This window comes from Filicampus tigris, chromosome 4 (assembly GCF_054856515.1).
Source record: "Filicampus tigris isolate MCC_2025a chromosome 4, RoL_Ftig_1.0, whole genome shotgun sequence".
Classification (NCBI taxonomy): Eukaryota; Metazoa; Chordata; class Actinopteri; order Syngnathiformes; family Syngnathidae; genus Filicampus; species Filicampus tigris.
The window spans coordinates 27,707,414-27,730,441 of NC_141220.1; the positions used below are offsets into that span (position 1 = coordinate 27,707,414).

The 23,028-nt window shown below is 42.5% G+C and overlaps 3 protein-coding genes across 4 annotated transcripts; all 3 read left to right on the forward strand.

Moving 5' to 3' along the window:
* Positions 1–125: 125 nt before the first annotated feature.
* Positions 126–8,902, forward strand: adpgk (ADP-dependent glucokinase). 2 transcript variants are annotated; one of them, XM_086029064.1, is made up of 8 exons: positions 126–383; positions 1,516–1,739; positions 2,993–3,218; positions 3,295–3,357; positions 3,654–3,774; positions 4,258–4,454; positions 5,259–5,357; positions 5,523–8,902. In XM_086029064.1, exons 2-8 carry the CDS (start codon positions 1,522–1,524, stop codon positions 6,084–6,086), a joined length of 1,488 nt encoding a protein of 495 aa, XP_085885190.1. In that variant the 5' UTR covers positions 126–383; positions 1,516–1,521; the 3' UTR covers positions 6,087–8,902. The 2 variants fall into 2 exon arrangements, with proteins under 2 accessions (XP_085885190.1, XP_085885191.1); XM_086029065.1 differs by having other exon boundaries at positions 5,526–8,902.
* Positions 8,903–9,856: 954 nt separating this feature from the next.
* isg20 (interferon stimulated exonuclease gene) lies at positions 9,857–13,173 on the forward strand. The gene is made up of 4 exons (XM_086028520.1): positions 9,857–9,991; positions 10,663–11,228; positions 12,352–12,552; positions 12,630–13,173. The coding sequence occupies exons 2-4, from the start codon at positions 10,695–10,697 to the stop codon at positions 12,816–12,818; spliced, it is 924 nt and encodes a 307-aa protein (XP_085884646.1). The 5' UTR covers positions 9,857–9,991; positions 10,663–10,694; the 3' UTR covers positions 12,819–13,173.
* Positions 13,174–15,139: 1,966 nt separating this feature from the next.
* rlbp1b (retinaldehyde binding protein 1b) lies at positions 15,140–22,246 on the forward strand. Its single transcript, XM_086028105.1, has 8 exons — positions 15,140–15,234; positions 16,821–16,865; positions 18,609–18,737; positions 18,827–19,031; positions 19,692–19,870; positions 19,951–20,109; positions 21,008–21,118; positions 21,193–22,246. Exons 2-8 carry the CDS (start codon positions 16,854–16,856, stop codon positions 21,319–21,321), a joined length of 924 nt encoding a protein of 307 aa, XP_085884231.1. The 5' UTR covers positions 15,140–15,234; positions 16,821–16,853; the 3' UTR covers positions 21,322–22,246.
* The last annotated feature ends 782 nt before the right edge of the window (positions 22,247–23,028 follow it).

The window sequence follows — 23,028 nt, forward strand, 5'->3', positions numbered from 1 at the left end:
TGTTTTCTTTGATTTGTTTTGTGTTGTTGTTGTTTTCTTATGCATTTTGATTCTTTGGAATGCTACGTGTCTCTGTTGTTTGTATTTGTTCCTTCAATTAATAAAATATGAATTTGAAACCGGCGGCGTTTGCGCATGCGTCAAGCGGGAAGGCGGAAGTGTGTCTTGCTGCTGGCTGTGTGTGTGTGCTTGCTGACGGTGGCGGTCGGTGGTAACCTCCTGCTGCTTGCCTTCTTCACCGCCTCTCGTTCGTTCAATGACGTCGACCTTCGCCTCCCCCTCCACGGGCAGCGTCGCGCAAGGCTAGCGCCCTTCATGCGATTCCCCGGGAAACGACAACACGTTCCTCGGCGACACGTTTGAAGGCTGCACTCGGACCACTGGTAGGTTCGGCCACCGCTCTTGTCAGCCATTAAGCGTTTCAGCTCCCGCGGTTTGAGTGATTTCTAAAACTCGTCGCGGAGGAAAACAAATGGGAAATCTGTCTCGTAATGAGATTACTCGCTCCGCTGAGCGGCTTTAACGCGTCTTACTGTTGTCACGCTAGTTTCGGCCGAATTTGACGCAAAAAGACAACGCGGTATGCTAGCTAGCGTTAGCAGAAGCATAACACTAAACTGCCGGAATTTCTCAGTTCAAGTTGCAAAGTTTGTATAGTCGAACAGTTCAAAAGTTACGCAATTTGTAATTCAAGCAACAAAAATGTTTTGGGAAAACTGGAGGGTTCAAACCACCTTCACGCGTGACGTCAGTGATGCACTTAAATACGAGTGACCCGACGTGTGAGTTTTTCCTAATTGTTGCTCTGACTTGCGAGCGTTCTTTTGAGATACAAGCACTGTGTGGTGGTAGTGAACTCAACTCGCAACAACAAACAGTTTGGCAGTGAACACTTCTTTTAAGAAGAGGCTACAAGTAGAGATCTCAAAATAATTGATCAATCGCCAACTAATCAATTACCAAACTAATGGACAGCTGTTTTAATATATTTTTTAGAGCCATTGTTCAACTTCAAACTGTCCGAATCCAGATTTCAGCTCTCAATAGGAATTATTCTCTGGTTTCCGTAGTCCTTGAAAGCAGACTGATGATCTTTTTGTGTTTAATCAAAATAAGACATTTGCAAACATCTGCTTTAAACTGGGCAAATAATGTCCCAACCAGTAACTGTTTCCACAAGGTTGCTGAGTACAACAGCAATACATCTTATGTGATGTTGCTTAATTGTTGTTTTTATCACTTAACCATACCAAATAAACAATTGCTTAAAACAATAATTGGGAAAATGGTTTTGTAACACACTTAAATGCAAAATAAGATTTGATCAGACTTTTTTTAATTATTAAACGATGAAGTAATCAATAGAATAAACAATTCTAAAAATAGTTTATTGTGAAAGCCCTAGGTACCTAGGCGCCTATAGAGTGCTGTTTAGAGTTTTAAAGGTTGTTTGTTTCATTCTAGAAAATGGATGGATTATTTCTCCGGAAGAGAGATAACTTGATTTCTTTTCAGTGCATCATGTGGAGGAAGGCGTCGGTGGCGGCCCTGCTGGCCCTGGCGGTCGGCTACCTCTACCACGGCTGCCCCGAGCTGCCCGAGCAGCTCCTCCAGTACATCAGCCCGGACAGCCTCCGGTCGTCCCCGCAGAGCCAGCGCCGCCTGGAGCAGGTCATTTCCGACACCTGGGACTCGCTGATCACGTTGCCCACGCGGCAGTGGAGCAGAGTGGCCGTCGGGTAGGTTTGACCTCTGCTCGCTGGATGTTTACTGTCGCACTCGCTACCCGGAGGCTCGTTTGTCCACTCTAGGCATGTTGGTGCTTGACGTAAGCACTTCTTTAAATGAGGAATGTGTCCTGAGCACCAGAAGATCTTGTTGCACCCTACTCATTTTTCCCCAAAGTGTTCTCTGTGAGAATTGGAAATGTAGAGCTCAAATTTAGCTGAAACATCACAATGTGTCGCAGGGAGGGGTTTCACCGATTTGCTGCGCTTTAGAATTCATTTTGCCCTTGGGATATATAGTGTAAAAATAAGTTGTATAAGAAGACTAAAATAACTACTTATCCACTGAGGTAAGGTTTTGAAAAAATCAGTCATACGTAATCTTTTTAGCATTCTTAGCTGGCATGCAAGTATAAAGAGGCGGGATGCAATATTTAATATGGTCCAACCAATCCATCAATGTAGGTAAAGGTGCCCTAAATAATTGTCTTTTTTTAAAACGATAAATACTCATATCCAATCATCCTTTCCCATTGAAATGAGTGGAAATGCCGTGAATCTAATCCAGCCTACCCAAAAAAACAAAAAGTTTCAACTAAGAAACATAGCACTGAATAATGATATTGTATATTATAAAACATACACAGACGACGTAATTAAATCGAATGTGAAGAAATAACAGTTTTTGCCGCATTTTTTTGCTTCAATTCAGTGGACATTGTGCTGCTCCTTCTAATGTGCAGCATAATTCAAACATGGGTTTAGAGTACGTGGAGCCAGTCTCAATTGCTCACTTAAGCTGCAGTCATATTAGTTGATCTTTGCAGAGGATAGAAAAATACATTGCTGTGAGTATTGTTATCTGCCCTCGACATTTTGCTCCACCATTTGGGTTCAAATATCCATTGCTAAAGTGTTCCGACACCGATGCTATTCGTTAGTGATCCTATCGTGCTTTGCGTTGTTTGTTAGCATTAAGCTAAATGGAATTGACTTTTCCCGAGGCGAAAGTGGGAGTTTTAATTAAATACATAAAATGTAATTGATGTTGGTTTATGGTTAGTTCGACAGTAAACTTCAACTGGGAGTGGAAATGAAGCCACCTTTTTGCAAAATTGTTCATTTTCTCTCAAATTGCTGCTTGTTGTGAAGTGAGTTAAATCGAGTGCATTGACTGCCGCTAAAAACGGATGACGGGCAGCAAATGCACCCCAGGGGCCGCAGTCTGAGCCCGCCTGATCTATGGTTTCCTGTCTCCGGTTCAGGGTGAACGCCTGCGTGGACGTGGTGGTGTCGGGGGTGGGTCTGCTGCAGGCCCTGGCCCTGGACCCCGGGAGCGGCCTGGATCACGAGGTGCTGCACTCCAAAGAGGACCTGAGGGAGGCCTTCGTCCATTACATGGAGCGCGGGGCGGCCGCCGAGCGCTTCTTCAGCGACAAGGAGGTCTTCCAGAGGATCGCCCGGGCCGCTGCCGAGTATCCCGGCGCCAAGGTGACGCCCGTCCGCCAGCGTTGTGCTACTTGGGCCGTCGCTCACACCTGAAACGTGAACTCTTTGTGCCTGACAGTTGTATGTGGGAGGGAACGCAGCCCTCATCGGTCAGAAGCTCGCCACGTATCCTGAGCTCATGGTAAGCGGGAAGGAACAATTGGGGGCTCCCCCTCCAGGTGGAAGGCGGTACAGTAGACCCTCGCCTACTCGTAGTTCGGCACAAGCGGAATCACCATATTTGCAGATTTTTTTTCCCCCCTAATATTTTCATGGAAAAACACATCGAATCCCCGCAAATATATTTCAGTGAGCGTCAACTGTATGCAGACTTTTGCTATTCGCATTGGGTGTCCACTGTAAAGTCTTATTTGTGGGATTTAGTGACCAAGAGTAGCTGCTAATGAATAATGAATTAAATTTCACTTATCACTGCAGGTTTTGTTATGTGGCCCGGTGGGACCTAAACTGCACGAGATGCTGGATGAGCAAATCGTTGTTCCGCCGGGCTCCCTGCAGGAGACGGACGAATACCACCTCATCCTGGAGTACAAAGCAGGTCATATACACTCACTGGACAAATTGCACCTGGAAGCTGCTATTTTTGTCTTGGTTTGTTTCTTGTTGGAAAACATGCACTACCGTGGGTATTAAAAGTCGACACACCCCGGTTCAAATGCCAAGTTTTTATGATGTATAAAAATGAGCCCCAGATAAATCATATCAAAAGTCCCCCCCGCCCCCCTTTAAAAAAAGGTTCCGACTTGATTCTTGTAAATTTGCAATAGCTTTCTGATCATAATTCTTAGTTTATATTCTATTCTATTTATTTCTCCTTCTAAAGATTGAAAGATGTTTTGCAGACTTGATGCTGAAAAGGGAAAAAAAAAAAACATGTAATGTTACAAGAATGAAATAGCTTAGGTTCGCGGGGCGAGCTGGAGCCTATCAAAGGTGACTTTGGGCAACTAGCAGGGGTACACCCTGGACTGGTTGCGAGGGCTCTCTTCTTTTAATGCTACGATGGAATTTGGGTCACCAGGCGAGCAGTGGGGCTCCACGCGGGCGCCTCAAGCCAACCGCTTCATCTTCTCACACGACGTGTCCAACGGGGAGATGAGTTCGTTGGAGACGTTTGTGGCCAGCCTGGAGGAGTTCCAGCCCGACTTGGTGGTCCTGTCTGGGCTGCACATGATGGAGGGCCAGGGCCGGCAGCTGTGGGAGGAGCGGCTCAAAGAGGTCTGTAAAAAATGCTTGTTGTGCACCACAGGTGACTCATTTCAGGGGTGGGAAGTAACCAAGTACAAATAATTAAGTTCTGGACTTCAGTCGTTATTTATTTTTTTAAGGCATCCTTACTTTACATGGTCGGTGTAGTTTTCCGACCACTTTGTAGTTGTATTCCCAACATTTGAACACATCTTTGCTTATGTTATCAAAATAAGCTTGTTACGTTTTTTGTCTGTTACGTTTTATCTCTTTTTTTTTTGGTATGTCAGTTGGTATTGTTAGCAAAGCTATGCTAACATGTCCTGTGTGTGTGTATATAATTCTATTTATTTTTTCTGCAAAGTTATCAATAGGGTTATTGTATATAATTTGACAGTTGAAAAGTCGGTATATTCCTTACTTAAAATAATGGAGTTAGTTGCATCAGTGCGGCTGTTTTTACCAGTTTTATCTGTACTTCTATATGTGTGAGTACTTTGCCACCTCTGATTCATTTGATTTTTACATCTTTGTTTTCAGCAAAACAAATCAAAGGTACCCCTGTGCAGTGTAATGAGCACCAACCAGAGCTGTTTCAAAATATCTGCCTTTACAGAGGCAATTCATTTGCATAATATTGTAACTGAAAAAATGCATTGTTTGCTCCAGCTCGTATTAAATTGTGCAGATGCAACTAATGCTGGAGCTATTTTGTGTAAGTTGACCTGAATTTTTGGTGCTTCAGGTACAACACCACCTTGAGAGTTAACATGCTAACATTTTTTTTTTTTTTTTTTTTTTTTTTTTTTAAACGACTCTGTCCCCTCTGGGCAGGCGGTGGCGGCCATATCAGATATTCGTAAGGACATCCCCATCCACTTGGAGCTGGCGAGCATGACGGACAGAGACTACATGAACAGCATCATGCAGGAGGTACATGTTGGAAACGACATAGAAAATCCGTTCCGTTCTAGGGTTAGCGTTAGGGTTAAAGGACTGTTCACAAATGGCAAAGGACAAGCTACAAGTTGCTCAAAAAGTCCATTTCCTTTGTGTTGACTGACTGTGTTCCATGCCGACTTTGTGTCTTCCTGTTAGCAGGTCATGCCCATCGTAAGCTCCATCGGGCTGAACGAGCAGGAGCTGCTGTTCCTCTCGCAGGCCGGCGGCGGTCCGCACGCTCACCTGGCCGCGTGGAAGGGCGTCCCCGACGTGGGCCAGGTCAGCGACATCCTCCTGTGGATCCTGGAGCGCCACGGCCGCGGCGACCCCTCGTCGGAGGCCGACCTGACCCGCGTCCACTTCCACACGCTGGCCTACCACGTGCTGGCCACGGTGGACGGCTACTGGGACAACCAGGCGGCGGCGGTGATGGCGGGGGCGCGCGTGGCCAGCAGCCAGGCGTGCGGCACCCGCGCCGTCGACGCCGCCAAGGTGGAGCTGAAGGCGCCGCTCCGGTTTCACAGCTCGGACTCGGAGCCCAGGGTGGCGCTCTCCCTCGACCCGGCGGCTCCGGTGACGGCGTGGCGCCGGGGGAACGTCACTTTCCACATGACGCCGGTGCTGGTGTGCAAGCAGCCGCTTCGGACGGTCGGGCTGGGCGACGCCATCTCGGCAGAGGGACTCGTTTACTCGGAGTTCAAGAGCCGGCAGGGCTTCTGAGCGCGCAGGCCCTGCTGCGTCTTCCTCTCGACACTGAAAATCCTGCCTGTGGACACGTCGCCTGCCTCTGCCGTCGGCCGTGGTCGGATTCTATGCACGGGGAAGGTGGCGGCACCCTGTCATCTTTAAATTGAAGTGGCTCACAGAATTTAGCTCCGATATAGTATGGTGTGCCTCGGGTTGCAAAAAGGTAGGAATTTTCCCCTAAGTTCCCATAGGAAGTTAGGCTGGTGAACTTGGGAAATACAGTGAACCCCTGCATACCTGCGCTCCTGCCTTTGTGAATTTGTCCTTTATAATGATTGATGCCTGTGGTGCCGGATGCCTGATGCGGGAATCAAGCCCACACTGTTTTTGCAAAAGGCAGCATCAGCAATAACAGCCTTGCTTTTACCTTCTGGTGGCATCTTCATGTCAAGGGAGTATGTTGAAGTGAGTTGACAAGCATGTTCTTTAGACATAAGTAGTGCTTTCCTGCCCCCTCTTGTGACATCCATAGGGATTTTTTTTTTAAATTTTTTTTTTTTTTTTTAGAGGGCATCAGTTGCCCATAGATTTTTTTTTTTTCGATATTTGCAGCAGAGCTCGGTGTAGCGAGTAGCAGGGGTTCATTTTATTCCTTATCGGAAACCTTCCAATGGGAATTAATGGAATTGAGGGTAACCTAATTAACATTTATTAACTAATTAACTCCAATTTTGGCTTGCCTTAAAACAAAAATTCCAAGTCGATGGCTCGTAACTTGAATGTGTAAGTTGGGCCTCTTGCAAGTCAAGGTGGTTGCATGAAATCTGGCTGTTTTAGTCAAAAATATGCCCAAAAATTTTCCTTCAGTTCTTTTTAAGTTTTCTATAAAGGGCCAACTTTTAGTGTTGTAAATTTCCGGTTCCGGTTACCCTTAATTCCCATGGAAAGTTTCCAGCTTTGAACGTTCCTGAAATTTTGCAACCATAGGTGTGCCTTGAGATGAGTCTCACATATTCACATTTTCAAGTCCAAATGGTAAAAGTCACCGGTTGCTATGTACACACACAAGCTCCCCCAAGTAATTTTTGGTAAACGGTGTTATGGCGACAAAATTTATAGATATCAGATGGGGGTGGGGGCAAAAAGGGAAATCCCAACATTAGTCCATGTGGTGTTCCCTCTTTTTTGCTCATTTAACCAATGTTGTAAGGGTTCTGTTTCATGCAAATGCTTCTGATTGGCCAAAAACCTAGCGCCACGTGGTGCTTTGTCATGCGCACGGCAACCTGCAAATGTGTTTACATGTGGGTGTCCTGTATATATTTGGAAATATAATACTACCCATGTATGTGTGGACATAGCCTTCTGAGAAAAAACTTCCCATTTAAATGGAAAATGACTTCACATTTTAGCTCGTAGAATGTCATGTTTTTCTTAGTTTGTTGTTTTTGTGTACAAAAAATGACTTAGAATTCCTTGGAGAGAAGGTAGAAGGTCCTCGAGTCCCCAACCCCTCTTATCCAGACAGTTGCTTCTACTTTGAAGATGCAAAGCACAAACAAATATTGCTGTGACCGTCCAAAGTGGAACATAATCTGTTCCTGGTTGACTTCCAGGTTGTTCTTGTTGTAAAATTAGGGATGGGCGAATACCGATACCAGGTATTGGGCCTTATATTACGGTATTGGGTTCTTGCGGAGTACCGATACCAGGTATCGGGCCTTATTTTAAGGTAACGGGGTTCTCACAGAGGATGCCGATACCAGCCACTGATACTCAAGGCAAAGAAAAATTTGACATCAAGTCCTCCTAGGCAGCAATTGGTGCTATAGTGTGGCAATTTTACACAGCAACGAATCATGATCTGTGTCAGAAAATGACATTTTATATATCAAAATTATTAGAGGTATCGGTACTCGGTATCTGTGCGTACTCAGAGTCAATACTTGTACTGGGCTTGGTCTGGAAAAAAAAGTGGTATCAAACATTACTATTCAACTTTTTTTTTTTTTTTTTCCAGAGGATGTCATGGAATGTGGTCATCATAAAACATTCAACTGTTTTCGTTAATATGAAAACATAAAGAGAAGTTAACTGTAATTAAATTAAAACAAAGTAAAACTACGGTCACTTAGTGATGTTTAAAGACTGAATATCATGTGAAGCAGTAAGGTCCATTTGTGGTTCTGGTGGTTACGGCACATTTCATCTTTGCCATTACTGGCATTGTGTAAAAACACAAACAAAGCCAAAGACAAATCTAAACATGAATTGATATTGTTTTTTTGCAGACACGATGCTTTGAGGTTTGTTTGACCTTGTGAGACATATTTTGGTTCGAGTCCGAACTGTTCGACTTTGGAAGTTCCGCTGTATTTTTTGGTTGACTGAAAAAAAAAAAAAAAAGAAAAATGTTTGACTTCATTTTTGTGCTCCAATTACCTCAACTGGCCGGTGAAGGCACTGAACTTTTGACGTCTTAATGCAAAGCCAACGCGGCAATTTTAGTTGTTCACATGGGACTCTTTTGCACTAGTAGAATGGCAGGCGGGCCACAGAGGTGAATGTAACTCCGCCCCCTCCCTAGCAAGTACAATCTAGTCAGTCTTCTCAACATGTCATTAAATTGTATGTAATGTTTTTTTTTGTGCTAGCCTAACTGTGATGGAAAGAAATGATGTGTGGATGAGACGACTTCATAAAAATGAAGAAACAATATTCCTATATACAATTTTTTTTTTTTATTAACTTGAGGTGGGGAACATTTGTCCTATCCGGGGCCATTTTAGTTTTATGAGGGCCATACTCAAAAATATATGATGCAAATATCAAATAAATGGTTATTAGCATTTGTCGTTTGGATGTTTGGAGGCAGCTGTGGACACTTGCGTGGCCAAAAATATTCATTCACAAAGCATGGTTAAAAACATCTTAAATCGGCATTCGGCGGTTTGTTTCTGCTTCTTTTTTTGTAATCATCTTCAAACTAAACAAGCAAGGAATAAATCATTTTGATTTTCACCCTTTAAATCCCAGTTTTGTTGTTTGAATTAATGAGTTTATATTTTAAAAAAAACAAAAAACAATGGGATTTTTTTTTCTCCATACAATAGGTTGATTAGTCTTAGATATGTCAAAGATTAGCAACAAATTGATTTGATTGCAAATTGTATTTGTGTGTAGTTCCAAAGACTCTGGACAGTTTACATCACCCTGTTAGTATAAAACAATGCATTGTTCACTGCCAACAAGTCATTTAGAAGACAAGTAGTGATCTTTGACATTTTTACTGTTTTCCACCAGATTCAACTATTTTCCCTATTGTAGGCCATTTAATAAAATTCAGACTTTTGCCAGTTATATAATGGGTATGCAATAAAATGTATTTTGTTGCTAATTCTTGACATACAGTACCCAAGACTCTAATAACCACCAAAGCCCCGACCTTGTTATTTATTATATGGAAGATAATTTATTTATTTATTTTTAATATAGGTTTTATAATGAAAATTAACCTGGCATTTAAATGGTTTTAAAATCCTGAAAACCATTTCAATTTTGATCTCGGTCGAACTTAATTGATTCAACGCCTTCCCAAAAAGTGCTTTTAATAGAAATTGATTTGTTTGATGTATACGTTTTTGCCACAAATTATTCAAATGGTAGTATATTTAAAGATGACACAAGAAGAAAAGCCCCGCTCTCTGTAAATTAGTTGATATTTAAAATGACCGATGTATTCGAATATATTTTTTTCTACGACAAATTCATACTAAAGCAGCTGACCTCTCCACTCCAGACCGATAGATGGCACGCCGAACTTCAGTTGTGAGCACTTTCTTTTTCTGAACGACGAGGAAGTCAACTAACCAATCAGGTAGAACCTCGCGCAAACTCGTCCAGGCTCGAGCTCATCTGTCCACGTGCCACAGCAGAAGGTACTTGTTAAGATGTTTTATTATTATATTTACGTGCGTCTTTGTTTATTGTCGTCCAACCGTGAGTAACGAAATTGCTTCGGTGTTATAATCGTTTGTTTACGACAAAACGTGTATACGTGACTGAAGTGTCTCGTGCTCTTCGGCTAGCTTAAAAGCCGGTGGCCTGACGTCACATAATTTTCTCTGGTTAGCTGAGAATGTACGGATAAAATCGCGATTATGTCGAGCTACTTTAATACATGTATATATGTATGTATATATATATATATATATATATATATATATATATAAATGAATAAAATGACGCTCAGAATATCAAGCAGGATTCTTGGGTAGCTTGAGTGACGCAAGCGATAGTTTTGAATCAACAGAACAGGTCACAAAGACATAATGTTCAGATTTGTTTCGTTTTGATACAATGCTCTTAAACCACCATAAAGCAAAAAACATCAACCTCAACTTAAAAGACTTGCGGTAGAAATTGTATATGTATGAAATCTGTCTGGTTGTCTAGTCAAGATTATGCTATGGTGTACTTTTAAGTTCTCTACTAAGAGCCACATTTTAATTTAGGAAAATATTGCTTTATTACTGTTTCTGCTTTATTAATTCAATTACTTTGTTCTTCATGAAATGACTTTTTTAATGTGTTGTTTCTCATCGCACAGCATGACAGCGCTGATTCTTTGGTCGGTGGGTGATGGCGGGGACGCGTCAAAGGAATAAGGTCTCGTCACGAGGCCTTCTGAGCAATTACCGATTATTGAGCAAAAAGGCCATGTTGTTTCGTGCCATACAGTGTGCAAGCATGAAACGCAAGCGGCAGGCGAAGAGGAAAAGGACTGACAGCCACAGTGATGAACTGGTCAAAAAGTCCAAAAGCAGTAGCAGTAGAGACGTTGAAAACAAAGATTCGACCCTAGGGGACATCTGGGAGGTGGACAGCGGCTTCTCGGAGGGCAGCCCACCGACCAGCGGCAGGAGCTCGCCGTGCCCGAGCACCTCCGCCGCTGCCGCCTTTGTGGTGGCGTTGGACTGTGAGATGGTGGGCACGGGACCGGGCGGCAACAGCAGTGAGCTGGCCCGCTGCAGCATCCTGGATTACCACGGCAACATCCTCTACGACAAGTACATCCAGCCGTGTCAGCCCGTCACTGACTACAGGACGCGCTGGAGCGGCATTCGGCCGCATCACTTGCAAGACGCCACACCCTTCGCCCAGGCCAGGAAGGAGGTGAGGTCTGCGGATATGTACTCAAACAAACTTTCACACAAGAGAACTTGTACCCTACCTGCTTGGTGCCAAGGGACTATGTTGAAGTGATCTGATTAGTTTGATTTGGACAAACGTACTGCTTTGTTGCCATTTTGTTCAAGCTTGGTGCCAAGGAGCTATGTTGATGTGAGTTGAGAAGGTTCACTTAGACAAAATAGTGCTTTGCTGCCATCTCAGTCCCAAGATACTGTGTTGAGGTGAGTAGAGTGGCTTCATTTAGTGAAAAACCTTAGTGGCATATTGGTGCCAAGGAACTATGGTGAAGTGAGTTTAAGAGTTTTACTAGGTAAAAGTTGCATTTTACTACCATGCTGAGTGCCAAGGAAATATGTTGAAGTGAATCTAGGCACTTCATTTTGACAAAAGTAGTGCTTTTGTGGCAGTTTGTTGCCAATTAACTTTGTTGAAATTAGTTGAGGAGCTATTTTTCACCATCTGGTCCAAATCCTGAAATGTATCTCAAACTCTGATCCCAAAACACTTTAATATAATTTCAAACTCATTATAAATTACAGTCCAACCACTGCATATTTCCGATTCAGTTTGCCAATTTTCTTATTTTTTAAAATCCTCTATTTTCTTCAATCTCTCGTTTATAGTTTGGCTTTCAACAACTTTTAAATAATTTATCTTTTCTTTTGATTGAAGATAATTTTTTTTTTTTCTAATTATCTATGTTTTGCTTTGAATGTTTTAAAGCACTTTGAGTTGCATTTTTATACATAAGATAAGAATGCCTTTATTGATCCCACAGTGGGGAAATTTTCAATTTATATAGCACATGAAAAGTGCTATATAAATAAAATGTGATTGATTGATTGATTATCTGTTCTCAATAAAAAAAGCCTGAACAGCGTTGCTTTGGCACCATCTGGTGGCATCTATAGGCAACTACAACCCTTTTTTTGTTGTTGGGCAGGGGAACATACAAAGGATCATTATGTAAAACTGGACAGTTTCCCTTCGGGGGTGTGCACACTTTTGTTACAAAACACCCGGAATTTCCCAGCCGTAGCGGGCTGATTCTGATGAGCCGAAACGACCGTCAATGCTAACTGTGTTCTTGGCTCGTCCCCTGTAGATCTTTGACATTCTTGAGGGCAAGGTGGTGGTGGGACACTCGGTCTACAACGACTTCCGCGTGCTGCGCATCTGCTATCCGCGTCACATGGTCCGTGACACGGGCGCCACACTCCTCCTGCGACGCTTAGCCGGCTTCCCGCGCCGGCGGCGCATCTCGCTGAAGATCCTGGCCGGCGAGCTCCTCAACAGGCGCATCCAGGTGAGCTTCTGGCTGTGATTGTGGACGGCGCTTCTCTTTGAGCGCCAAATAAACGAGTGCTTATTCCAACGCGGCAGGTGGGGCGGGAGGGCCACTGCTCGGTGGAGGACGCCCTGGCAGCGTTGGACCTCTACAAGCTGGTGGCGTGCGAGTGGGAGTGGGAGCTGCAGAGCCCGCTGGTGGAAGACCACTCGGCAGCGCGATACATGCAGGACGAGTACTGGCCAGTTGGAGACGACGACAACTCCGAGGCAAACACTTTCTAATTTATTCGTGAGAGTTCCGAGTTTCTTTCACCATGGCGTCATACGTACGACGGTACATCCGGATGGCAAAAAGAAAAAATGCTGATTGCACACTATTAACAAAAGCCTTCCATGTCATGTGACCAAGCCGGCGCGACTGAGAAAACAGGGTAGAATGGCTTGAATGATGATTTTTGCCCTCTTTCTCACACCCGGAAGTACCATGATGAGCATTACAAATGTTCTGAAAAAGCTCCATGGAGTGTTACTGTCATCCCAAACAGGAAGTTGCCATTATCTTCCGGTTTGCGTTTTGACTTGCTGTGTTGCTGCTAGTTGACGTTTCCATTAAAATTGCTGATAATATTTAAAAAAAACAAAATCGTCTTCTACTCATTTTTGTTGTAAATGTGCACTGACTGACCACTTCACTGGGTTCTTGAGTTGTAAAATTGATTTATCGGACAAAACCAGGAATTTGCTGAATTGAAGGCTGACTATTAATAGGGAATTAAAATATAGTTAAGAAATGTAACGTATTACAAACATTTAAACTTATACAGATCTTAACAATGTTTTGACCATTTTCATTAGACAAATGATTTTTCTGAAGCTTTTTTCTTTTCTGACAAGTGACTATTACCTGAGACATTTTTTTTAAACGTAATTTACTTTTTCCTTTTCTAACACTTATTCTATTTAGGACTTTATTGTAAAAAATCAAATTCTTAAGGATATTCTTTTAGTAACTTCAGACTTTTATCATGTAATATATTTGATTTGAGCTTTATCTCAAGTGATCAAAACATGCAAGACACGCACGTTACAACTGGAAAGAAAAATCTTTCCATGGTTTTACATTAGTTTTACAATTAAAACATTTTTTCACGTAATTTTGACAAGAATTTTTTTTCCCTCAAAAATGATTTTAGTCATACATTTTTTTTTTTTTCTTGAGAGGGCGGGAAAAAGACTATTCTACCCTTTCATACATTGTCATACTGACAGCTGTTTCTAATATTTTGGGCTTGCTACAGTGGATCTAAAACAGTAATGAGATTTGTCACGTAAGATGCGACCACAAAATATTTGCAAAAGCCTACTAGAACAGCTGAACTTTATTTGGGGTTTATCAATTATGAGTGTGCAGCCTGCATTGTAAGAGGATTTGCTCATTTTTACTTGTGGGGGATATGTGTAGACTTTTTTTTTTCTTTTGCCACTAGCTTCATCAGCACGCGGTCCGATTGTGCTACTATACCTAATGTTGTGGCCACTGCGTATATATGAGGCCCTGATGCGGGAAGACTGAGCCAAAGCACAGAGGCCGTATTGTTGGGCCAATCCGCATAACCGTTCCTCAAATCGCTTTCTTTCATGAACAGATTTAGCAGATTACTGCTCGCCATCCGTAAGGGGGAAAACGTGTGCGGTGCCGTGAGCGAAGGAGGGAGGGTGAGGGTTCAAGGGGGACAGAGTCCGGGTAGTTCCGAAGCAAAATAATTTTGGTCATCTTAATTTACCTAGAAAAGGAAACGTTTAGTCTGATTTCATGTCAGTGATGTCCGCCTCTACTGACAGCTAGAAGAAGAGTGGCACGGATGTGTTTTGACTGTTTTGCTCAATTACTCAAAGGCAACCAAACATTTCATACAAACCTGTGAGAAAATGTCCACAAATCCGATAATGGCTCAGCTTTGGTTCGCAGGCTTTCCCATTACAAATGGATGCTACGCTACGGTGCAGTCTTGTGACAACATCCAATTGATTAATGGTTCTCCCCCACAGGCTCCGCTGAATTATTCGTTTTAAAAGACAACCCGAAAAATCGTTTGGCTAACTGTGATGTCATTTTCAGTTGACAGAAAGTGACAAAATGGCCGCCCCCTAAGATGGTAAAAAAAAATGGGTGCATTTTAGAGACAGATACTTTTTTTTTTTTTTTTAAGTTGATGTAGTCTACTTAAAAATGTATCTGGATCCAGATGATTTTATTTCGCGCGTGCACTTGAGGAAATAAAATTGAGTAAATCCAACAAAAAACTGTTTGCTGTTGTTCTACAAACATTACGAAAGGGCCTATTAGCTTGAGACGTTTCAAAGCCACTTTGAGTTGAATGTAGGTTTTGCCTTATGAAACGTTCACCAGCCCGGAACACGTTGCAGAAGCTCGCAGTCACAATGGTCACTTTTCACAAATCTTGGAGGAATGCAATCAAATCCCATACCCCCCCCTGCACACCACCACCACTCCCAAGACTGTATCCCCAACATTACATCACACTGAACCACAATGTAGATTGAATGAGGAGGGGGGGGGAGGCGTGTGGGGCTGTAATCTGCGGTGACGCCACTAATCCCGATGCTACAAAAATCACAGCTCGCCGCCGCCTTCCTACACACGGACGTCTGACGCTTCTCATTCGCCTCGAAACAGGTAGGCCTCCTCCCGCTGCGCACTTCTCATGCATTCATGTAGTATGATTGGGATTTTTTTTTTTTAGCAAGCTTTGGTTTACAATTGTTGGATATTATTGTTGCGTAAATGTAGTAAAATACTTGGAGATTGCCTTGATTTCCACCAATTAAGTACACTTTTGTTCACTTGAGTACAGCATGATGCGTGTTTAATTTGACACTCGGAATTATTCAATTTCACCGGATTGGTGAGAAAAAAATTCGCCACAAATCATGTATCGCTGTTCATCAATCTATGCCAGCGATGTATAGTGACAGGCAGAACAAATAAATGCTCTTCCACTAGATGGCAGAAGATAGCATCCTTCTGTTGAATGTTACTTTTTTACATTTAAAATCAAATTGAGCATTTTGAAATGATTGGGGTTTTTTTTGGTTAATTTCTCATTAAATGTGACAAAACTATCATTTAATAGAAGCAGAACAAACCCGCAAGGGGGGTGGTCTGAGTATTGTTTTTTTTCATATGTTAATTGATTACAAGAAAATTCTATGATCGTTCTCCAGCCCGATTGTGCACAGTCCAAATCATGCTGCTGATGTAAGAGTTGACCTTAAATCTGCCAGATAAATATTGCAAGAGCTAAATTAAGCATCATCCATCAAAATCCTCATTGGGGCAGCAGTGGGATGAAGCTGGATTCAATCTCTTGAAAGTTCATAAGAGAAGCACTGGACATTGGACTGTGCAGCAACTTGTGATAAAAAGGTCGGGAAGAGTCCTGATTCAACTGATGTACATAAGTAAAAGTAAAAAAGTACAAATGCAAAGGTGGCAAAATCACTCACAGCATAAATCCAGTCAAGGAACAGATACTTGAGCACAAAACTACTATTAAGCACAAGTCCGTTTTTCTACTACTTCTATTCTAGTAATAGTAAAAAAGTACAGACTATGAAATGTACTTGAGTACAAAAGCAAATAAGGCAAAAGTACGTCCTCGGTACTTAGCAGAGGTACACATACTTGTGTAAAAAGACTTGTGTAAGTAGAAGTATTGATTGAACTTCTCTATTTAAAAGCGAAAGAGTAGACTCTCCAATGTACTCAAGTGGCAAAAGTACCAATACTCAGGACTTGAGTAAAAAGTTAAGATATTTAGTAGAAGTATTTATTCAACTCAAAGTAAAAAAGTAGGAGACCACAGCAGTAAAAATGTAATTTTACTCAAGTATATACAAGCACATAAAATAATTCCCTTCTTTTATTAATTTACACAGATCAGTCATCAATATTCATCATATTGATTTTTTTTTTTTTTTTGGCCAATTTTTTGCTTTTACTCCATACATTTGCAAACAGATATCTCTACTTTGTGTACTCCTTCCTTTGTCAAAATAGGCTTGGTACATTTTTCAGCCTACCTCGACGGCACAATGTAAAAAAAAAAAAAAAGATGAGAAGGGAAATACTGCAAAAATCTACTAAAGTACAGTAACAAAGTATTTGTACCCGAATATTTCCCACTCTTGGTTACTACTTGTTGCTACTTTAAACATGAGTTTCTTTATTTACTGACTGATTTGGTTATGTTTGTCTTTCAGACTGTACTGACACAAACGTGACGCTCAGCGGAAATGGCTGTTGTTGTGAGTATGGGCATGCACCAACCTGGCAACAAAATGGCCTCTTGTGGGGGGAGAAAAAGGGTGGGGGGGAATAATCTCATTGTTAGCAGGCAGCCATTAATCGGCATCACGCTGCGTTTGTGCGGTTTACGACCCTCGTGAGGCAGATTACAGTTGAGGCCATATTGATTAACGCTTGCTCTCATGTGGATTAGGTTCCTTTAAAAAAAAAAAAAAAAAAAAAAAATCACGCACATAAGCATAGTGAGAGAGTAACACGACGTGCAAGGGCTTTTATTTTGGGAAAATATGTCTCCAAAATTGAAAGAAAGCATCTACTTCATCACGACTTCAGCAAATCTCGCGAGACTGGAAAGCAGGTTGAAGGAAAACCGATGGAGGGAACTGACCGACATCACCAGATTCTGGATTTGAATCCTTGGTGCTCTGCCAGGTCTCTACTGCAACTGTCTTTGCTTCCTGTTTGTACTTGGGATGTTTTCCCTTCAGTTTTGTCTTCAAGAAGTGAAATATCAACACAAATGGATTTAGGTCAGGTGTTTGACTTGGCCATTGCTTGACATTCCACTTCTTTGCCTTAAAAAAAAAAAAAGGTTGGTTTGGTGGTACTCAGTTCAACTGTATGTATAAAGCACTTTAAGACAACCACCACTTTAACAAATTAATAAGGAAGACAGTAAAAAGCACAAAAACAGTAAAACCAAAAACAAACCGAGTCAAAAGCCAAAGAATAAAAATGAGTTTTACGATGACTTTTAAAAAAAAGGAAGTGAGGGGGCTTGCCAAAGAGAGGGACCGGCAACGGAAAGGGCTCGATCCCCTCTAAGCCTTCGCTTAGTCCTCGGTACCCCGAATAGCGTCGGGTCTGCAGACCTGGTTCGTAGGGGTGGAGGAGCTCAGAGGGGTAAACTGGGGCGAGGCCATTTAAAGATGTGAAAACAAATAATAGGATATTAAAAAGAACTCTAAAATGTACAGGGAGCCAGTGAACGGACACCAGAGTAGGAGTTACGTGCTCCCTCTTACGAGCACCAGTCAAGAGGCAGCATTTTGGACCGACTGGAGACGCTTGATGGAGGATTGGATTACAGTAATCCATCAGAGATGTGACAAAGACATGAATTCCTGTTTCAAAGTGGCGTTGAGAAAGGAAATACTTTACCTTGCCAGCTGCCAAAGATGGATTTAACAACAGCACCAATTTGCTGGTCCAATTTAAAATCATGGTCCGGTTTGAGACCCAAGTTCGAGACTGTTGGCTTTCGATAAGGAGCCGGGCGGCCCAAGTCTGCGCGATGGGAAATACAAGCATAACATCTGTTTTCCTTTCATTGAAATTCAAGAAATTCAGTGCCATCCAGGTCTTGATTTACTCCAGACAGGACACCGGTGGCCTCAATGAGAGAGCGTCTTTTTTGCTGAGCAGGACATAGATCTGACAGTCATCCGCATAGCAGTGGAAGGAAATACCATGTTTCCTTAAGATGGAACCCAAAAGGAGCAGAACCAAACATGCGTGTTTTTGTAAACATCAAGGGCGGTTTAGATTCAATCCCGTCCCTCGAGGTCCGCTGTCCTGCCTGTTTTCCATCTCTCCTTGCTGCAACACACACGACAGGACAGCAGTCCTCCAGGAACAGGACCGAAGATCCCTGGTTTAGAGTCTTCCATGAACCCACAAAATAGTTTTGGTCAAAACATTCAAGACCATTTTTAGTTTTCAATGAACCTTACCGTCCTCAGAGTGGAACTTACCGGATGGTGTCCGAGGAGGAGCAGGCTCTCCGGGCCAAGCTGGAGCGCCTCACCGTCAAGGACCACGGGCCGGTGTTCGGACCCAGTCCCAGTTTGCCGGACCACACCCAGCAGAAGGTAGACACGTCTGCGTGGCGGGCTCTCATTGGCGCCGACTTTAAGGAAACAAAGGAAGTTGACATTGTCACGCAACACCAAACGCGCAGGCCAAAGACGAGCTGAACGAGACGGACGAGAAGCGCACGTCTGCGGTCAAGGAGCTGCGGGGGATGATCAAGGAGAAGGCGGATGCGGGAGACGAGCTGGCCAAGGGGGTGCAGGACACTTTCGGGGAGAAACCGGACAGCTTGCTGGTCCGCTTCATCCGGGCCAGGAAGTACGACGTTCCCAGATCCTTTGAGCTCATGAAGGGTACGTCCGCATCCGTTTACACCCTGAGACGGACGATCTCAAGAGTCCTTCCACAACGTTGTGAATGATTTATCGTCTTTAATTAAGCTGAGTTGTGTTTTTTTTTTTGATTGGGGCAAACATTGGACAATTTTGAGTCTTCAATTAATCAAACATACACATTTTTGTCACGATGTAGAGTCTGCATTTAGGTGCTTTTGTGTAAGCAAAAATCAAAATTGATTTAAAGTCGTCAATGAACATTAGATGCGTGTTTAATCGTTAAAAAAAAAAAAGACAATCTTCAATTCACCAAACACATTTTCTTAAGAACAGGTGTTCAAGAAACCTTATGTGCAGATATGTTTCTAAACGACACATTGAATTGACTTCTTGTGCCGTCTTCAGTGAAGCTAAGGGCCCATCCCACTGAGGGTTGAACAATTGCCTTCGAAAAGTGTTTTCGAAAGCAGCAAATGCTGCGTTCACGTCAGAGTTCATCAGGGTTCATTTAATGTCGCAAATGTTCCCAAAACGTTCGCCGGGCGTTCGGCAACAGTTTTAGTGATTGTTTTTTTTTTCTTGTCGCAGGGGAATTTTGAACATGTTCGGAATGTCCTTGCGACAAGAAAAGCCTCTTGAGATGACGTTATGGCCATCGTCGTGACTTCCTTTTCCAAGGTTACGTGCGCTTCAGGAAGGAGTACCCCGAGCTGTTCGAGAACCTGACGCCCGAGGCGGTGCGCAGCACCATCGAGGCGGGCTACCCGGGCATCCTCCAGAGCCGAGACAAGTACGGCCGCGTGGTTCTGCTCTTCAACATCGAGAACTGGGACTACGAGGAGATCACCTTCGACGAGGTGCCCGGCGCGCCGACGCTCTGACACCGCACGCGCTGAGCCTGCCTCTGACCGCGGTGGGGTGCCCTTCTTTTTTGCAGATCCTGCGGGCCTACTGCGTGATCCTGGAAAAGCTTCTGGAGAACGAGGAGACTCAGATCAACGGATTCTGCATCATTGAGAACTTCAAGGGCTTCACCATGCAGCAGGCGTCGGGCATCAAACCCACCGAGCTCAAGAAGATGGTGGACATGTTGCAGGTGGAATGCCTTTTCTCTGTTATTTAATTCTGGAGATTTTTAGATGAGCTGTTTTTTAATAAATAATTTAATAAATAATAAAAAAAATTCATAAATATTCAGAATTTAACAGTCATCTTTATATTGATATTTATACTTTTTTTTTTTTTTTTAAATCAGAGATTCGCGGATTAGAAGTTGAGTGCAGCGCTCACAGGCACACAGGATGACTTTCACTGTTTTGTACATAATCATCATCATCGTTGTTATCCTTGTCGTTCTTATTATTAGTATTAAATTAATAGAACATATGCTACATGTTTTACTTTTATTTTCCATTTAAAATTAATGAAAAATACTGCATATGGTGTTTTTCATGTATTTTCTATTCCTATGTGCAATTTATAAAATATTCTAAATCAAATAGAAATATGTTTGAAAATAATGAATTAAAAAACAGTTAATATTTATTATTATTACACAGTAGTAATTTAATATCTCTCTAATGAACTATTTTTGCCCATTGCTCCGATTAAGGTCTTTTAAGGCATTTTACAAAAAAAACACTTCATAATTTCAGAAGCAAATTTTCATTTCTTTCCTTTACTCTTAAATGTTTTTAAATCTTTTGGTTGTAATTGTACTTAAATGTTGTCAAAGTACGTTCTTTGAGTAAGTAGTTAATAGCTACTTTTGTTGTCTTTGCTTTGCGAATGCCTTGGTTTTAGGTGTTGTGCGAAGCACATTGAGTTACCTTGTGTATGAAATGTGCTTTATAAATAAAGTTGCCTTGCTTTAGGTTATGCAGGCATACAGTACCTAACTATAATAACAATCACAAACTAGATGGCGTTTACAGTATGCGGTCAGCATTGAAGTGCCTTTTGTCCCCTTGTCTGCCTTACTCGTGTCCGTCCAGGACTCATTCCCAGCTCGTTTCAAAGCCGTGCACTTCATCCACCAGCCGTGGTACTTCACCACCACCTACAACGTGGTCAAGCCCCTTATGAAGAGCAAGCTTCTGGAGAGGGTAACGTTCTAAATGCTCTCCACTCTTTCCCAGCCCCCCGGTGCCAACTGTCCACGTGTCTCCTCCTCTCTCAGGTGTTTGTGCACGGAGATGAACTGGAAAACTACTACAAGGAGTTTGACGCCGACATCCTACCCGCCGAGTTTGACGGGAAAGTGGCCAAATACGACGGCAAAGCCACGGCAGCCAAGTTGTTCGACTAAAAGCCAAGCCGTGTTTACATTCCATAGACTGCTGAGAGGATGTCGCCTTATTGTTTATTTTGGGAGGGGGGGGAAGGGGGTCCAGACAAAGCTCAAAAATCACCAACAAAATGGTTGCTTTAAACCAAAATGTCTGACTTCCTGTTCAAATTTGGGCATGGGTCCTTGAGACTATTTTGTGTGTGTGTTTTTTTTTTCCATGATTGACCTTTTCTCCAATTTCATGTTGATCGATGAAGCTATATATTTTGTTCAAAATTTCCAGGCATCATTGCCATTGAATTAGCCCCCAAAATGGCTGCTTCCAACCAAAATGCACGACTTTCTGACTGGCATAGGGTCCTTAAGACTTTTTCATGCATCCGGTTTTAGTAGGCATGTCCACTTTGATCAATGTAATTGACTTTGGGGCTGTATTTGATTTATTTTTCCAAATTTAAGGCTCTTTTTTTCATGGGATTTGCCACCATAACAGCTGCTATGAAACAAAATGGCTGACTTCCTGTTGAATTTCAGGACTTTTTTTGTGTGCCCTGTCATGATGTCCACCAAATTTTGGACAAACTGCTGTCAGGTCAGATTTATTTCCAAATGTTGCAGAGGGCGTTATTGAGTCAGTTTAAGTGGAAGGCTCATCCTAAAAAAAGGATTCATTTGTAGGAAGAGTACGTTTAACTACTCAATTGCAGATTGGGAAGGCGTCTGTCTTGTCATGTCTCCTTGAAACTTGTTCTTGGGCTTTGTTGGGACCCCTGGTGAACCTCCAAACAGTTTATTTTAAAGCAGCGAGTCTGTCCCCCATCGATCCTTGTCCCTTAGTGCCTGCTGGTCTCCACTGTTTACGACTATGAAATGTTACCCATTGTGCTACCTGTTGTACCAACACTGTCAATTGATTGTACAGTAAAGTGTATATAAATGTTTACTTCTAGTCGATTTTTTCTTTGGATTAAAAACAATGGACTAGTCACCTGCCAATGCACTATTATCATACAGTATGGATAAACAATCCACTCAAAAATTAAGCCGCTGAACACTGGACCAAAGCAGCACTATTTCAATCATGCGCGCAAGGTAGGACACGACTAGCGAGCGAACTAGCGCCCTGCACCTCCTGACACACTCGTTCTCCATTATTTTCTGCCGTTAAAAGACCATCCGGCGCTGCATCTTTCATATCAAAATTGGAAACTCACTCGGCAGACTTATTTGATAGTATTGGCTTGAAACGATGTGGCTCCATTCTTTCAGGATTAACGCTATAGATACATTGCATTCAGCGTAGCTGCGTGTATATGGGAGTCGTGCAGTGTGCACTGCTCTAATCCAACGTGACGATCATCTATTTGTAGTGAAATGTTCATATGCGATCACGTTCAATGAACATTGTTTTTAAAATTGTTTCTAAAGTTATTAAGTGTAGGGAGTACATACAAATCATGAAGTTACCGACCAAAAGTTTTAAACTGGTTATTGTAAATGTTACTGTGGTGTTGCAGTGCCACCTTGTGGTGTTTCCGCGGTATTTGGAGCGCGCGTTTTTTGATGTTGCGGTGTCCAACTTCCGGTTTGCTTCTCTTCAGGACGCGTGCACCTGTGTTGCCAGAGGAACGGTAAAAACCGTCTACAAGTATATTCATTTGTTTGTTTTCTATTGGGAAAGATTAAACAATTGTTTGATTTCTATTAGAAAAGTTTAAACATTGT

Bases quoted from the DNA above. Each gene is read 5' to 3' on its own strand.
- adpgk (XM_086029064.1), top strand. From the start codon at position 1,522: ATGTGGAGGAAGGCGTCGGTGGCGGCCCTGCTGGCCCTGGCGGTCGGC. The intron at 3,219-3,294 runs GTGACGCCCGTC...TGTGCCTGACAG, and splicing joins CCGAGTATCCCGGCGCCAAG to TTGTATGTGGGAGGGAACGC. The intron at 4,455-5,258 runs GTCTGTAAAAAA...CCCTCTGGGCAG, and splicing joins GGGAGGAGCGGCTCAAAGAG to GCGGTGGCGGCCATATCAGA.
- isg20 (XM_086028520.1), top strand. From the start codon at position 10,695: ATGGCGGGGACGCGTCAAAGGAATAAGGTCTCGTCACGAGGCCTTCTG. The intron at 11,229-12,351 runs GTGAGGTCTGCG...CGTCCCCTGTAG, and splicing joins TCGCCCAGGCCAGGAAGGAG to ATCTTTGACATTCTTGAGGG. The intron at 12,553-12,629 runs GTGAGCTTCTGG...CCAACGCGGCAG, and splicing joins TCCTCAACAGGCGCATCCAG to GTGGGGCGGGAGGGCCACTG.
- rlbp1b (XM_086028105.1), top strand. The intron at 19,871-19,950 runs GTGCCCGGCGCG...TCTTTTTTGCAG, and splicing joins AGGAGATCACCTTCGACGAG to ATCCTGCGGGCCTACTGCGT. The intron at 21,119-21,192 runs GTAACGTTCTAA...CTCCTCTCTCAG, and splicing joins AGAGCAAGCTTCTGGAGAGG to GTGTTTGTGCACGGAGATGA.